Genomic DNA, 17483 nt, shown 5'->3' on the forward strand with positions numbered 1-17483 from the left:
CGCGGATGATTGGTACAGAAGCACAATTTTCTACATGTTTATCAAGAGGGGTGACAAAAATTACTAAGTCATCATGGATAGTGGTATTTGTACCAACGTAGTCTCAGCTAGCACAGTCACTCGTTTAGGTTTGAAGCTTGTCCCACACCCTCAACCCTACAAGGTTTCTTGGGTTGACACGTCTTCTATGCCCGTGTCTCAGCAGTGTTTACTCCCCGTCCAGATCAATTCATATAAAGACATGTTATGGTGTGATGTTTTTGCCTATGGATGTAGGCCACATCATTCTAGGAAGGTCGTGGTTATATGATATAGATGTCACGATTTTTGGTCGCTTGAATGTGTGTACATTCATGCATGAGGGAAAGAAAATCAAGATTAATCCGCTACCACCCAAGAGCCTCACAGACAAGGCTAGGGATATGAAAACGAGTGAGTAAAGGAAAGAAGAGAGGAAATCCAATCCGAAGTTTCTGCATATCATAAATGCAAAAGAGTTTGAGAAAGAGACTAGGGAGGATTCTACGGTGTCCGCCCTAATGGCTGGAGAAGTTACACCCGAGGTTCATATAAAGTTAACCCCTGAGGTGACCCCGATTCTAAAGGAGTACCGTAATATATTCCCCGAGGATTTACCGAATAAGCTTCCACCTATGCGAGACATCCAGCATACCATTGATCTCGTCCCGAGGTCTACTGATGCAGGACATGAGGCCCTTCATGGGGAAGTTCCTAGTCGTATATTTTGATGATATCTTAATTTATAGCATGACCAAGGAGCAACATCTCAACCATTTGAGGCAAGTTTGTGGGATCCTTAGGGTCGAGAAGTTGTACGCCAACCTAAAGAAGTGTGCGTTCTTGTCTAGTAGTGTGATCTTCTTAAGTTTTATTGTGTCAGCTGAGGACGTATTTAGTGAGGGAGCGTACCAGGACATGGGACACCGTACTACCCATAGCCAAGTTTGCATATAATAGTTCTGTCAATAGGTCCACAGGTCTAAGTTCTTTTGAAGTCGTTACTGGTTACAAGCCTAGGAAGCCTATTGAACTTATCCCCATCGAAGTAAGCTCCCTAGGCTCCTATTAACCACCTCAGTCTGGCCATCGGTCTAAGGGTGGTAGGCAGAAGAAAATTGGAGCCTAGTATTCATCATGTGCCATAGTGTCTTCCAAAAGTAGCTCATAAATCGCACATCCCGGTCAAACTACAAGGGGTGCCTATTTATAGGGAAAACCCTATACCCCAAAAACTTGCACCATGTGTGCAACCTATTACTTGGCGATGAAGTAAACTAAAATAAAAACCAAATAAAGAAATCTAAAGTGTTCACGATGTTCTAAATAATAAGAATAAGCAAAACCTAAAATATGAAATCAATCCGACGAGTGGGTCATGATCATGAGATCCCATGATAAGCTTTTCTTGACTATCGGGCCCACCCTTTTGAACCAAAACTTCGTCTTCTAACTAGGAGGCTCTCCCTAGACGTCGTCATCGAGCCAGATCGATGGTGGGGCCCTCCTGCATACGTACGTGCATAGGGGGGTGGTGTGCGTGCGCGTGTAGGCAACGCACGACCGTGCGTGTGCACGATGTCCTCATCATCTACTTTACTGAACCTTCCTCGTTGCAGGATGAACCCTGCAGAGCATGCAGAGTTGAAAAGGCGGGTAGATGAGCTCCTGCGAATGGGTTTCATCCAGGAGAGCACGAAGCTGTATGTCGTACCAGCACTATTAACACCTAAGAAAGATGGTACATGGCGGATGTGTGTGGACAGTAGAGCCATTAATAAAGACCACGGTCAAGTATCGATTTCCGATACCGAGGCTTGATGATATGTTGGACATGATGGCTAGGTCCATTTTTTCCAAGATATACATCAAGAGTGCACCACCAAATACGCATACGCCCAAGAGATGAGTGGAAGACAGCCTTCACGACGAAGGATGGGTTGTACAAGTGGTTGGTCATGCCCTTTGGCTTGACTAATGCACCCAATACTTTCATGTGTGTGATAACCTATGCTTTGAGAACCTTCATGGGGAAGTTCTTAGTGGTTTATTTTGATGACATACTCATATATAGTATCACTAAAGAGCTGCACCTCGACCACTTAAGGCAGGTCTGTAGTGTCCTTAGGGCGGAGAGGTTATGTGAGAACCTTAAGAAATGTTCGTTCACGTTTGATAGGGTTGTCTTCTTAGGGTTCATAATGTCGTCTGTAGGGATGCAAGCAGATCCAAAAAAAAAAAAGTCAAAGCCATGGTTGATTAGCCTAAACCGCAGAACATACATGATGTGAGGAGCTTTCATGGCTTGGCCACATTTTATCGTCAGTTCATTCGAGGATTTAACACTATTATGGCTCCCATTACTGATTGCATTGAAAATGAGGAGTTCATATGGTCTAAGGCCGCAGCAAAGGCATTCAAAGATATTAAGGGCAATATGATAAAGGCTCTCGTCATGCATCTTCCAGATTTTTCTAAAGTCTTTAAAGTAGTGTGCAATGCCTCAGGCATAGGTATAGGAGGGGTACTAAGCCTAGAGGGTCATCTGGTTGCCTATTTCAGTAAGAAACTGAATGAGGTGAAACAAAGGTATTCCACCTATGACAAAGAATTTTATGCGGTAGTGCAGTCGTTACGTCATTGGCATCATTATCTTCTACTACAAGATTTTGTCTTTTTTTTTATCACGAGGCTTTGAGGTATTTGAATTCTCAAAAGAAGCTCAACCCAAGGGATGTCGAGTGGGTAGCATTTCTTCAGGAATATTCATTTGTCCTAAAACATAAAGCCAAGATCGAGAACAAACCAGTCGATGCCCTTGGTAGGAGAGTGACGTTGCTCTAACTCCTTAAGTGTAAAACTTGTCGGGTTTGAGCAATAATTTAAAGACGAGTATCCCATGTGTCCAGATTTTGGGGGAACACACATGTCACTCTTAGGTGACTAGCATGGTTCGGCTCAGTTTGTCCTCAAAGATGGCTTTCTTTTTAAAGGAAACCGACTTTGTATTCCCCCCACTTCCCTCCAGGATTTCCTTGTTTGGGAGCTTCATGCTGGAGGTATAGCTGGCCATTTTGGTCGAGATAAGACCATCGCCCAAATGGAGGATAGATTTTATTGGCCAAGTCTCAACCAGACGTAGCCAAAATTTTAAGACAATGTTGAACATGTCAACTGGCAAAATAGAATAAGCAGAATATTGGATTGTGCACGCCATTGTCAATGCCACATGCACCGTGGCAAGACATCAGTATGGATTTTATGCTTGGGCTTTCCAAGACAATTAAAAAGCCCGATTCCATTTTTGTGGTCATGGACCGTTTCTCCAAAATGGCCCACTTTCTCACACGTTCAAAAAACTCGATGTGTCCAACATAGCCAAGATTTTCTTTGAGGGGGTGGTTCGATTACATGGTTTGCCTAAGACCATAGTGTCTGACAGGGATGTCCGGTTTACTAGTTACATTAAAAATTGGGACTTAGTGTTGTTTATAGCTGAGTTTGCATATAGCAATTCAATTAATAGGTCTACAGGTATGAGTCCATTCGAGATTGTTAGTGGTTACAAATCTAGACCGCCCATAGATTTGTTACCTATGTCAGTCACCCAAAGGCCCTTAGAGTCAGCCAATGCATTTTCCCATCACATTCATGAGTTGCATGCAGAGATAAGGAGGCGGATAAATGCTAGTAATGAACAATACAAAATTTAAGCTGACTTACAACATATAATTCAAGAGTTTAACGAGGGTGATTATGTAATAATTAAGATGAGGCCAGAACGGTTCTCACAAGGTATCGTTAAGAAGTTATAAGCACGCAATGCTAAACCATTTAAGATTCTGAAAAAAATTGGATCCAATGCGTATGTGATAGATCTCCCACCTCGCATGGGGATTAGTTCAACATTCAATGTGAAGACAGGATCTAATGCCTTGTTCAAGTCATCCCATAAACCCTAATTTTATTCCAAACCAATGGCCAATTTCTGAATTTTCTTCCCAACCTACACCACCTATGCCCACTATACCTAAGAAAAGAGAAGAAATTGAAGGAATTGTGGATGAGCAAATTGTTTCCACTCGAGACATTGGATTTCAAAGGTACTTGGTGAAGTGGGAGAACAGACCATCATTCAACTATACATGGTTAACAAAAGTAGAGTTGCAAAGGCTAAAACCAGATTTGTTAGAAAGGCACAAGAGTTTTATCTCGCCGGAGTCGAGCTCTTCTCAGCCAAGGGGAATTAATGCGGACATCAGACCATTAAAAATATATCAACGCAGGAGGTATGCGTTACTCGTGTCAATGTGGTTAGATGACGGGTACGGGTCAGGTCTCTAGAGGTTAAAGACCTTACGCATGTTCATAACGCATGTAAGTTGCTTGCGGGAGATACTTGGTCTGTTGGATTATGAGGATAGTGTGATCGGACCGTTGGATCGTCGTGGCCTACCGCCTACCTTCATTACGCTATCATCGGGGCCCAGCAGGCATCTTGGATTTGAGTTTATTTTATGCATATTTTATTTATTTGAGTTTTGAGATAGTGCGCGCACTTTTTTTTTGGCGAATTTCTTTTTTTTTTAACTTTTTTAAAATATTGGTATTTTGGTCATTTAATATAATTCTGAATTTATAAGGGTGTTTTGCCCTAAACCTCAAAAGTAATGTTATGTTATATTTATGAAAAAAAACAAACTTTTGTTTCTTCAAGGCTAGACGATTCCGCCTTCGACTTCTAGTGATTGGAATAGGGCGTGAGGATGGTCTGATGTCCGCATAACGTGTTTGTGATGGATGGTCGTAATCATTGCTAAATTTTCTTTAGTTCCTTCTTGTTTCATAATGTATAATGCTGAATTTTTATTGCTAATGCTTGCATAAATCTGACCCTTTTAAATTCTGCATTCATTTAGGATTGGATTAGGCCATCCTACACAAGATGGTCCCCAGACCGAATAAAGGAAGATTGACATCAGGTAGGCAGCACGTATTGCAAAGCAATCATAAGAAAACATAAATCATAAATGGGACAAGACTAATGATGACAACGAGGATGATTATGAATCCTTTAGTTTAGTTATGCATAAAACAATTGTTGTTTCTTCCATGGCTAGATTGATCAGGAAGGGTTCCATCATACTGGAATTTGGTTCAATTTGTTGACTCTCTTCAGAACAGCATCTCCCAGTCGGAGTCATAGTTCATAAGGGTTGCAACTGAAATATAGCACATGCTTCTTTAGCTAGCCATTATGTAATTCATTACATAATACGAAGATGATTTTTTGGACCAAGTGCATTCTACATTCTTTGGTCTTCATGTCAACATTGTGCATGTTATGTGCCACTTGACATTTAAAGGTTGACTTCCAGTGATACGACTGGTTTCGGAAATACATTTACATGCATGTCATCCAAACCATGCTTCAGTATGCTAGACAGCCTTACCAATATTAGGAATGAATTATCACTTTGATTAAAAATGAAGGATCTGATGATTGCCGAGTACATCAGTCTTTAGTTTTGCGTGATACTGTCTCTTTAACATATTTGTTTGATCAATTCTCCGACTAAAATACTTTGGACTATAATGATATCAGTTCACATGGCTGCTAACCTAGGCATTCCATGTGGATCTTGAACTAATCAGGTGACTATTCTGTTGACACACATAGATTGCCTCAAGCCCATTCCTTGAATTGAATGTGAAGGTGATGGTTTTTTCCCCTTAAACATATATACGAGCATGCAGTTGACTCCATGGTGAGTTACCATGGAGTGGAGTTGTTTGGGGCCCACCTTGGTGTGTGTATGCATCCATCTCATCCATCAAATGTGCCTCCTCATGATGATTGCCCAACCTGAAGATTAGGCTGATATAATCATCAGGTGGGCCACAACATAAAAAACAATGGAAAACCACAAAAACATACAAAGTCACATGGTGTGGCATACCTAATGATTGGATTGGCCTAATTTTTGGGGCAACCCATTTTCATGGTGGGGTGACCTTGTTGTATAGGTTAGTTGCATGCATACACCACGGTGGGGCCCACACTGAACTTTGAGCCTTTTGGGTGGTCAATTGTTCCCTACTGTCTGGTCACCTGATGATTTGATCGGCATGATTTCCTAGGAGTCCCATCATCATGGTGGGGTGCACCTGCTGGACAAGTTAGATGTCATGCACACACCGTGTGGGCCACCATGGAGTTAAACTCCAGGTGATCATTCCCCAGATATGTATGTATGTATGCATTTATGCATCATGAATTGGAAACGAGAATTTCCCTGTTGGTGGGAAACTATGGTCATTTTCACATGTAACACAATGCTTCCTTGACTAAATTTCGTTAAAGATTAATTCATTGCTTTTAAAATTATAACAATAATATTGTCACAATCAAGCAATCAAACTTTTGTTTGATGTCCAATTTTCACAAAAAAGTAGACACGAGTAATCACCTGATTTGATGCAAAAAATCAAAGGCTTGCATTCAAACAAGGGGAGGGGAGCATATTGCATCTAACAAGTGGAGGAAAAACCGTTCTCTCTTTGCAGTAGCTCGTGCTCTCCTTACAGAGATGAACATCCCTAAGTCGTTTTGGCATCTTATTTAATAAATTGTATGCCCTCTTGAGTGTTTACTGAGAAAGCTTATATTCAAGTTCTGAAACCAAATAAACCCATGTTTCCTATACCTCCTAAGGTGCTTGGTTGTGTCTGTTTTGTTTATGACAATGTATTAAAAAACAGTTACATAATGGTCGTTACATAATGGTAACGGTCATACCTGTTTTGCAACACGGGACTATAACGCTCCTTTTTCAAAAAAATTGGACCGTGAGAGAACGTTATGTCCCCATAATGCCGGGGCATAACGGTCAAAGAATGCCTCCTTTTTTATTAAAACCAATGCTATTAGGGATTTTTTACACATTTCTCTTCATTTTTTTCAACTTTTTAGGGCATTTCTGATGCAAGGACATGTGACGGCCTAACCCTAAATGCATGTATAATCAGGTTGAAGAGATTCAAATAATAAACTTAATCAACTAATTGTTTTCAATCAAGGAGATTAAGCAAATCTCAACACAGAGATGTAATCATTTCATCAGGATCATGCCCCTTAGCATAAAATCACGTTAACAGTAAAAAAGGGAGGACCTAGGGATATGAGGATATCCTAGATCTAGCATAAGTCAGTCCACAGTCAAGTTTGAATCCGATTCTCCTGACTAGTCATTCCTCTTTTCCATTCAAACCAAAAGGGAATATTCAGAGAGAAATGAAAGAGATGAAGAATAGATGGGTTCGAGATGAAAGAGAGTATGGATTCTAGGGCAACAAAGAAAAGAAGACAGTTGATTCTTACCTTTTCCTGCACTTCGAAGATCTAGAAAGAAGGAAAATCTGAGATCGGGGTGAAATCCTCAACACCCAAGGGACAATCCTGAAACCCTGATCTCTTTGGTAAAAGAGGAAGAAAACATATGAATTCTCATTCATTCCATCTATAAGATAGGGTTTCTCAGAGTGTATATATAAGTCATGGAAAAAACAAAAAGTACACGAAAGCCCCTGTAAGGAAAAGAACAAAAAGACGCCTAAAACTAAAACACCCATGCGACAGAGGGTGAAATCCGCCCCATGGGCCTGCGGTCAGGGTGCGATCTTGCCGCTCCTGCACTTATAGCGCGTCAGAAAATGGGTCCGATGGACCCGGCGTCCATCCACATCAACTCTTCTACTCCGGTACACTATCGGTGACGCCTCCTCCTCTGGTACACTCTAAAGGGTGCACCACCGATGTCTGCATCAGTTTCTAAGGTGATTTAAGACCACTTTTGTGCAATCTTTAGAGATTAAAACATAAAATCAAATCGTTTTGGAAGAATCAAAGCTCTAGGGCCAAATTTGGGAATTTTGAAAACATGTGTAAAAATTCTATTTGTTCTTTCTTACTGGAAATGTTTAGATTCTACATTACATCACTATATCGACCAGATCTTGCTAGATTTATGGTCAATTTGGCGTTGTTTTTTCTAATTTTTCATTTTGTTGTATTTTCATTGTTTTTTACATAATTTTCAGCAAAATTTGATTATTTTTTTGGCAACACTATCAATCTGAATTTAATTTCATTTTTTTTCTTATAATTACTTGGGGGAATAATGTCAAATGCTTAAGGATATGCATCAATGGGATGAAGGCCATAGATTGTATGAAATTCGGGAGCATTCAAGTGGTTTCCCAAATCATCGGCACTATTCATCCGAATTTAATTTTAAATTTTTGTTTTGTACTTGTTTAACATCATGTTGCTCTAACATTATATGTTTATATTTTAGCATGTGAAGAGCTTGGTTCCTTTAGAGTAATTTGGGGTTGTGGTGACTTGTGTTGTGAGCAGGAAAAAATTGTGGCCCAACCAGGAAGTGAGGATATTGTATGGAAGCATTGTGAGAGAGTGGATGGGAGTAGAAACTCGATAAAATGCAACTATTGTGGCAAATTAATAATTGGAAAAATCACACAAGTGAAGCAGCATTTGGCACATAAAAAGGAGCAAGTCGTGGTGTGTCCATGCATGCCAAGAGAGGTAATGTAGATGATCCGGTGGAATTTAGAAGAGATGAAGGAGAAAAAAGCTAGCATAAAGAAGAAAAAGAAGGATACTCTCAATGTAGCTCAAGCAAAGGTGTTTGGTCCTGATTATATGGGCCTTGGTGATGATGAGAATGTTTAGTGAGGATTCAAATAGGGAGGTGATGACAGCAAGGAGAGAGAGCATGCACCCACTCATAAAGATGAAGAACGTCGGAGCATGTTTGGAGGGACCCCGTTCATGATGTGAGGGAGCAATGGGAGTAGGAGTGGGGCTTAAGAATGTGAGTGGGATTGAAGCTAGAGCTACAAGTGGGAGTGGGGCTAAGGGTGAGCGTGGTGGGAGTGGGGCTAGGGGTGAGAGTGGTGGGAGTGGGGCTAGGGATGAATAGTGGAAGGGTGGGAGTGGGAGTCAGGGGTATGTTTGGTGGTTTACAGCGTGCTTTCAACTGACAAGAGACTTCACGTGCTCCCTCGATGGCTAATGATGTAGATCTGGTGGAACCAAGGAAACCCTCATGTGATCCAATTTTATTTAAGAAAGAGACGACGAAGCAAAAAAGGTTAAAACAAATATAGGATATAAAAAATTGTGGTTGAGAAGCTTGGTAAGGCAGCAGTCAAACTATTCATATATGACAACATAGCTCCAAATGTTGCCAACTCCCCCTATTGGCAAGTGGTGATAGATGTAGTGATTGATGTAGATAACAGATTCAAGGCACCTGCAGCTCATGAGATTAAGAAGAAATGGGCAGAGGCAAAGTACCAAAATGTGAGGGTGTACGCTGTCACCTTTAGACCAATATGGCAAGAGTAGAAGATGCATTATTAGGGATACTTAGAGTTGCCCAACTAGATGTAGAATGATGATAAATTTTATGGTGTACTGTCCAACGATGCACTTTTAGCAATTTGGCAAACTAAAGGAAGTTAGATGAAAGATACACTTATCAATACACTTTTATGGTGTCCTGCCCAACGATACACTTATAGCATGATAAAAGATACACTTTTATGAAAAGTTCTTAAACTCTTTATATAGTATCATTTATCATAAGATTCCTTAAGGTTATATGAATGATTACCTTTCTTTAGTGATACAATGGTGACCCTCACATGTATAACATGTATTAGCAAGATAGATCGTAATGTATCCCATCCGACCAAGTAGAGAAGGGGGGGGGGGGGCGGGTGGGAAATGTGGTTCTTGGGAGTTGGAAGCATGAAACTATATATGGAGAACCACAATTCATACAATAACATATAGAACATTCAATAAATAGAGTTGATTAATGTAAAAAAAAACTATTTACAGTGCCAATAGTATGAAAAATAGGAATACATCGAGAACTCAAGAAATAGCTATATCGTGTAGAATCTCATATCATGTTGACACAAGAAATCAATTAAAAGATAGGAAAAATTCGAGCATGTAAGTAATGAAGAAGAATAAACACAAACCTTGATTGTGCAATCCAATAGGGAGATAGCTATGTATTTAGAATCAAGACTAACAGCAACCACAAGAACATCATCATTCATTTTCAAAGTCCTCCAATTTGTTACTGTTAATTGCTTAGAATCCTGGAAATAAAAATAGAAAACAAAAAGAAGAAAGGCCTGTTAAATGAAGGAAAATAATCCACTAAACTTGAAAACATCAATCTAATATTAACAATTAAATGAATACAACCCCAATGGATCCATTAAATGTCCATGATATCTTCAATCTCTTACATGTTTACATTTCTACGGTAAGGGGAGCCCACACCATTTGACAGCACAAGATGGGGTAACACTAAGAAATAAAGATCTCCCTCCCACTGGCAACTTGTGCTTATCTGGGGAAAGCTATGATAAGAGGACAATCATGGCACCAAATCCCCTCCAAAAACCAGATTTGGTTTAGACCAATAATTACAAAAAAGGTTCAATCATCAATCTAGGTTGTCCACCAAATGGTCCTCACCATGGATTGCTTATGTCTAATAAGAATCACCTTGATAGATGTTCCCAATCATCCAACCAATAGTGAATAAAATCAACATCAATATTTATTACAATTTTCCATAGAATATATGATCGTTGATCTGGACATCAATCATGCCCACATCTTTCATTACCATTGGCACTCCAAAGTTACTTTGATTGAACATATAATCATTGAATCAAAGTCGATTAAAATGGACAGTTTAGATTGATTGCAATACAAAAGCCCAATCATCAAAGTTGCCACCTTGTCAACCTGCATCTCTAGGAATCACTTGATTGGATGATCCTAGCCATCCAATCAACAGCAGGAAAAAAAAAAAAAAAAAAAGAACCATTCAAATCGAGTTTATAAAACATCGAACCATTAGTCTAGGTGATCCACCAATTGGTCTAGACCTTGGACTGCCTACGTGTATTAAGAATCACCTTGATCAGACAATTCTAAACATTTGATCAATGCCAAGCACGCTCGGAACCTAGATCAATTATAAAAGAAAGGTCCGATCATCAATTAGACCATCAATCATGCTTTCCAAGCATTAGACTATTCATTTTTTTAATGTCCTGCCAATAAATCCCTTGTTCTTCAATATTGCAGGATTGATTGATCACCAGCTTTAACAGCTAATGATCTACTCAAGAATCATTTTGATGGAAAACTCATAACCATCTATTTGTGGGGAAAGATAATAGGTGGTCTAGATAGATTACAACAAAGGACCAATCATCAGTTTGATCTATCTCGTGTGTCAACAGCTTGGATTGAGCATGCCTCCCGCAGATCACCTCAAGCAAACGATCCAAACCATGCGATAAATGGCAAGTAAAATGGGCAATCAAGACTGATCAAAATACGGTACAAGCTTCGATCAAGAACACTAACCATGTGGGTGAAAACTTGGATTCATCACTTTGCTAGAATGATTATAACTGTCCAACCAAAGGCAAGACAAAACTGATGGTTAGATCCATTACAACAAAAAGGTCCAATTATCGACCTGGGCCATCCATGAAGTGGACTGCGCCATTTGTTGCACATGTTTCTCAAAAGTCACCTTGAGGGACAAATACAATCCCAACTATCCAACAATGTGAAACACAATAGAGTAAAAAATCTAAGATAGATTCTCAAAAAAAAAAAAAATTAAAATTAAAATTAAAATTAAAAAAAAAAACTCTAAGCCTCTAAATTAAATTCTTTGAGAAGTTATCATGGGCTTATTTTGAGGGTGTAAAACGAAATCACTCTTTTTCAAAAATTCCAACAAACAGCATAAATATCAATTGCCTTCTAATCAAAATTAATTCTGAATGGAAGCAAGAAGAATATATTCCTCGGACCAAACACACCCTATGTAGTGGTCTCCTGCTTGTTAGATGAGCTGGTGGAGACAGTGTGGTGTGTGAGTGATCTAGGGTTCAATCCCTGGTAGTGTTACCTTTCAGAAAACACACCCTATGTAGTGTCTGCTGAATCAACTCCTACCTAAAAAAGAATTGGCTGCGTTGGTTTGCTCAAAATTGCCTCTAGAGTTAAAAGGAACAATGAATTAATAAAAAGGTACTAAAATTCGGTACCATCTATGTGCAGAGCAGTGACATGAATATCTCTACAATCTTGAAGCTATGAAGTGAACATATTGATAGCCATGACTGAAAATTGTAATACCTATAAAACCTCCGATCTGAGTATGAAGAAATAGAACAGTACATTTTCTCCCTCATCTCTTGAAATCTTGACAAATGCAACAAGCGAAAGATGCCATTAAGCATTACTAAGAGCATACTAAGAAAAACCCACCCAATCGGTCACCACAAAAACACCCATGTAAAAAAACCTAACAATATTGTTGTCGAATCGCATATGCGATCATGAGCCATCGCATATGCCTATGTGCATATGCGATCGCATTTTTATTATTAAAAAAAAAATTGAAAAATTAATATATATATATATATATATATATATATATATATATATATTTGAATTAAACATCAAGTCATCCACATTCAACAATATAGTTAACAAGAAGTAACAAAAAAATCAACAAGCTATTTATTTATTATGGTAGAAAATCAACAAGCTATCTTCCTTGAAACTTAAAAGTTCTTGAATCTTGATCTTCCAACTTCCAAGAGAGAAAGAGAGAGAGAGAATAAGATCACTTGGAAGTAGGGAATACAAGAGAGGGGGAGATTAAGACCACTTGTAATTAAGAAATGTAAGAGAAAAATAGAGTAAGAGAGTTTTGGAGTGAGAATATTGCAAATGGAGGAGATTTGGAAGCCTTTTTATAGGCAAAATGTTGTTTTTTTGCAAAAAAATAAAAATTCAATGTGCCATGGCCAATATGTGATCGCATATGTTGTATGCGATCGCATACATCGCATATGCGATCGCATATTTTCGCATATGTGCCAGATTGCATATGCGATCTGCATATGGATATGCGCATATGCGGTCACACATGAAAACAATGCCTAACATACATATTGAAATTGACAGCCTCTCACAGTCTACAGGCCAGGTCTTAAAATTACCAATCCGCTTGGTTGTGTTGCCCAGGTTGGGCAGACCTCCACACCAATCACCATCTCCGCTCAAACAGGACTTCAACAAAGAATGTTCAAACAAACTCTCCACCAAGCAATCCAAGCAGACAGCTACTTTCGATCAAGGAAAAAAAAAAATATTGATCTCATCCAAAAATGCCAGGGAAGGAGGTAATGGCATATTATTTCCAGATGATTCTTTGACGCAGAACAACTAACCACTTGCTCTAAAAGCTTGAACTAATAGAGCATGGCGAATCAACCCCTTCATCTCATAGCCCAGGCCCCACATGCCATGGGTTAGGACCTCGTCCGAACCCCCCTCATGGGCCCCACATCACATGGGTTCCACCTCATACGGACCACCCACCCTGAGTGTGCCCCTGCATCCCACAAGCTACCCCACTCAAGCCCAGTGTGAAAATGCCCCTGCATTAATCACCCCTGGTGAGGAGTATCGAACACGAGACCTCCCACTTTGATACCACTTTGACGTGGGACAACTAACCACTTGCTCTAAAAGCTCGAACTAATAGAGCATAGCGAATCAATCCCTTTATCTCATAGCTCGGGCCCCACATCCCATGGGTTAGGACCTCAGCCGAACCCCCCTCATGGGCCCCACATCACATTGGTTCCACCTTACACGAGTCACCCGCCTCACACGAGTGGAGCCCGCATCACACGAGCCACCCGCATCACATGAGCCACCCACCTCAAACGGGCCACCCACCCCGAGTATGCCCCTGCATCCTACAGGCCACCCCACTCAAGCCCAGTGTGAAAATGCCCCTACATTATTCTTCCTCTTTTCTTTTCTTTCTTTCTTTTTTTTTTCTTTTGAATGTTGAAAGGTTCCAAAATGATCATAATTCTGCCACATGGTTATAATTATAAAAGCATGTAGTTTAAACCTCGAAATTTCCACAATGCACTAGAAATACAATTTGAAAATAGCATCTAACAAGTTTTAAAGGATTGAATAAAACCATCATAATTTTGAAACAACTTCAATGAATTTACCCACAACACTAACCAGGCGTAGATGAAAATACATCATATTTCTGGAAATGACCAAACTCTGGTCTAAAACAAGATCATTAAAGGGTTAAACAAGATCATGAAAATGGGAAAAGAAAGAAGCAGATGAAGATGCTTGATTGGTAAAAAAGAACTCACATGACCGGGTTTCTCCATAAGCTGATACTCCCAGAACTTAACTTCGTGATCGGCACTTCCAGTGACGAAACCACTTCCATCTGGAATCGAAGCAATTGACCGGACAGAACCAGCATGAGCTTCTAATACTTCTGTGCAACTACCACTCCCAACATCAATGATTTCTAATGCTCCACTTTTGGTTCCAACAAGTGCATATCGGTTACTGGGAACAAAGGAACTGCATAAGCCATATCCAGATTCAATGGTACGAAGACAGGCACCAGTACTTGGATTCCAAATCTTTACAGCGTTATGGCTGGTCGACATCAAAAGGGTATTGTCTGAGCTAAGGGTCACACTTCTAACATCAGAACGATGTCCTGGAAGATCGATAGCAAGAGCTTTAGCGGTTGTGCTATCTTGAATCAAATAAGTCTCCAATAAGTTGTTATTCAGCGACAATGCTAAAGTAGCCAAAGTTCCCTTAGTTGGTGGGACAGTAGGGCAGAAAGAGAAGGAGCAAATTTTCTTGCTTGTCCGTAGAACTTGAAGAAATTTAAAAACATCAGAAACGACAGCGTTGGGAATGCTGACTTCTTGTTGAGATACAAGATCTGCATCACCATTCTCAGTTGCCTCAGCAGTCCCTTTTGCAGAGGTCTTTTCTCTCTTCCTCTGGATTCGTCGTTTGGCTTTACGCTTTGATTCAACCTCATCCAAAACACGGAATATTTCTATGATCTTCCCTGCAACTTGACAAGCAAGAAGATTTCCAGACTTATTAAATCTCACAGTTGCGACCCTATCCTTGCTTTGCCGCTGGATTTCTCCAAATTGCTTCAAAACTTCCCACTTATCTTGTGAAGTATCTCCACCATTCATAGTATCGATTCCAGTTGGATACAGCTGATGCTTTACCTTGTAAAATCGGAGTTCAAGGTCCGCTGATCCAGTGACAAGATATCTCTCCTCTGGGTCAACATCCATGGACCAAATTTCACTGTGATGACCACTGATTATTTGCATGCAATGTTGGGTGTCGAGGTCCCATACTCTTAGAAACTTGTCCTTTGAGCAGCTGACAAGCTTCTTGCCAGAATCTAGGAAAACAAGGTCAGTGACCTGCAAGATATAAGTTGTTAATTGTTATAACTTGAGAAAGATGCTTTATATAGTTTCGAGCCTCAGAATGCATATAGCATGTTCGAGGCATATAATTCCACATGCGCAGCTAATGGCTAGGTGATCCAAACATGATGGGCACCATTGTGAAGGAGAATGCCCTAAAATATCCCAGATTTGAGGATATCAAACCTTCAATTGCTAACATATTTTCATTGAATATGGACCGATGATGTATTTTTTTCATTATCGTCTATTTTTAGGCCAAAGATTAAAGGTTAGGATCTTCCAATTTGGGAGATTTTACCCCAATCATGACAATCTGATCAATGCTCTGGCACATCGAACCTTGGGTCTAACATGAACAGAATCCTGTGCCTCAGCAAACCATACATTGCTCAAACTCAGTGCCCTGCAACTCATATTCAAGAATAGGTAAAAAGTTACAAAGTATAGATCCTGTTACAATTCTTCATTTTGAAGCTTTCATATGTAATGTTACTAAAATAGCTTAATTTTGCACAAGAATACCTGATCTCGGTGCCCTCGGAGACGAAAAAGTCCAGATTCACCGACCACATCCCATAAGATGATATCATTATCTTTGCTTCCTGAGGCAAGGAAAGAGCCAAGCTTGTTGTAACGCAACGCAGTCGTAGCGCCCTTGTGCCCGTTCAATGTGGTCTCACATGTACCTTTATGGCAATCCCAAATCCTGATACTTCCATCAGCATATCCACTAGCTATCTGCAAGGAAACTACAAAAAGCTCTTTATCTATTAAAAAGATCAAAGGCCAATAGTAAGGCCAAACTAGTAAGCATGGAAGTAAGAAGCATGTAGAAGCTCAGCAACAATAAGCTTATATCAGTATCTCTACTTAACCTGTAAAGGCTTTATTCTTATGATGTTATCATTAAAAAATAGATAATTATGAAACAGATAGATGATGGTAGCAATCTTTTGATTGGAGACTATTGATTCATCATCGTCATCATCTAAGCCTTATCCCAACTGGGGTCAGCTATGCAAATCTTGTTCAGCCATTCCATCCTACCAAGGGCCATAACATCAATTAGATCATAGGCCATCAACTTTTTTCTTACTATCTCCACCCACGTCTTTTTGGGCCTTCCCTTTGCCCTCTTGGATCCTTCAATTTGCACCAACTCACTCATAATTGGCACAATTCTTGGTCTTAGTTGCACCTGACCAAACCATCTAAATCTACTTGCCCTCATCTTATTACCTATTGGTGCTAAGTTCCCTTAAATGCATTCATTTCTAATTATATACTTCCTTGTCTTGCCACTCATCCATCTCAACATCCTCATTTTAGCTACACTCACCTTATGAACATGTCTTGCCTTAACTGCCCAAAATTGTCCCACAAACCATGGTTGATCTTATAGCTATCCTATAAAAATTTCCCATTCAAGTACACAACGATCACATAAAACTCCAAAGGCACATCTTATTTCACCCAACTTGAATTCTATTGGCAACATACTTCACAATATATCCACTCTCATGAATTATCGACCTAAGATGTCAACAGTCATTTTGAGATACGTCGTAGTCAACAATCTTATAAGTTATAACTAATTCCACGTTTCCACTCCTATTTTTACTGAAATTGCAGCTGTTAGTGGACCATGATAATATCATGTGTGGTTTCTCATTATTATTGGGCAAAAATGTGTTAGATTAGAGTTTTAATTATTGGGCTAAAATATATGTTAGAATAGAGCTTAAGCCCATTGGCTTTGCTTATGTAAAAGTATGGAGGGGTATTTTTGTACTTCTGCTTTTATTATGAAAGCCGTATTAAAAAATGGAGGCTAGGTATGTGAGAGGCCACGGTTTCATAGTGGGATTGATCTAGTACCTTGTCTTTTTTTCCTCTCTTTCTCTTCCCATTCTTCTTTTTCTATAAGATGAAATCCTAAATCATTTGGGGGCTGGTTTACAAAAATCACCTTTTCTATTTGAGCGTGTTTGGTTTTCCAATTTCCTGCGTAA

The 17483-nt window shown here is 39.6% G+C and overlaps 1 protein-coding gene across 3 annotated transcripts in view; it reads right to left on the reverse strand.

Moving 5' to 3' along the window:
• LOC131231393 (uncharacterized) overlaps nucleotides 1-17483 on the reverse strand; it is a 59401-nt gene that overhangs the window by 22006 nt on the left and 19912 nt on the right. The window contains exons 2-4 of one of the 3 annotated variants that reach the window (XM_058227557.1): nucleotides 15994-16209; nucleotides 14359-15462; nucleotides 10096-10218 (exon numbers count right to left, since the gene is read on the reverse strand). In XM_058227557.1, the coding sequence (XP_058083540.1) occupies nucleotides 10096-10218; nucleotides 14359-15462; nucleotides 15994-16209 (1443 nt within the window). Of the gene's footprint in view, nucleotides 1-10095; nucleotides 10219-14358; nucleotides 15463-15993; nucleotides 16221-17483 lie in introns of all 3 variants that reach the window. The other 2 variants (XM_058227559.1, XM_058227558.1) reach the window with 2 other exon arrangements.

This window comes from Magnolia sinica, chromosome 17 (genome assembly GCF_029962835.1).
Source record: "Magnolia sinica isolate HGM2019 chromosome 17, MsV1, whole genome shotgun sequence".
Classification (NCBI taxonomy): Eukaryota; Viridiplantae; Streptophyta; class Magnoliopsida; order Magnoliales; family Magnoliaceae; genus Magnolia; species Magnolia sinica.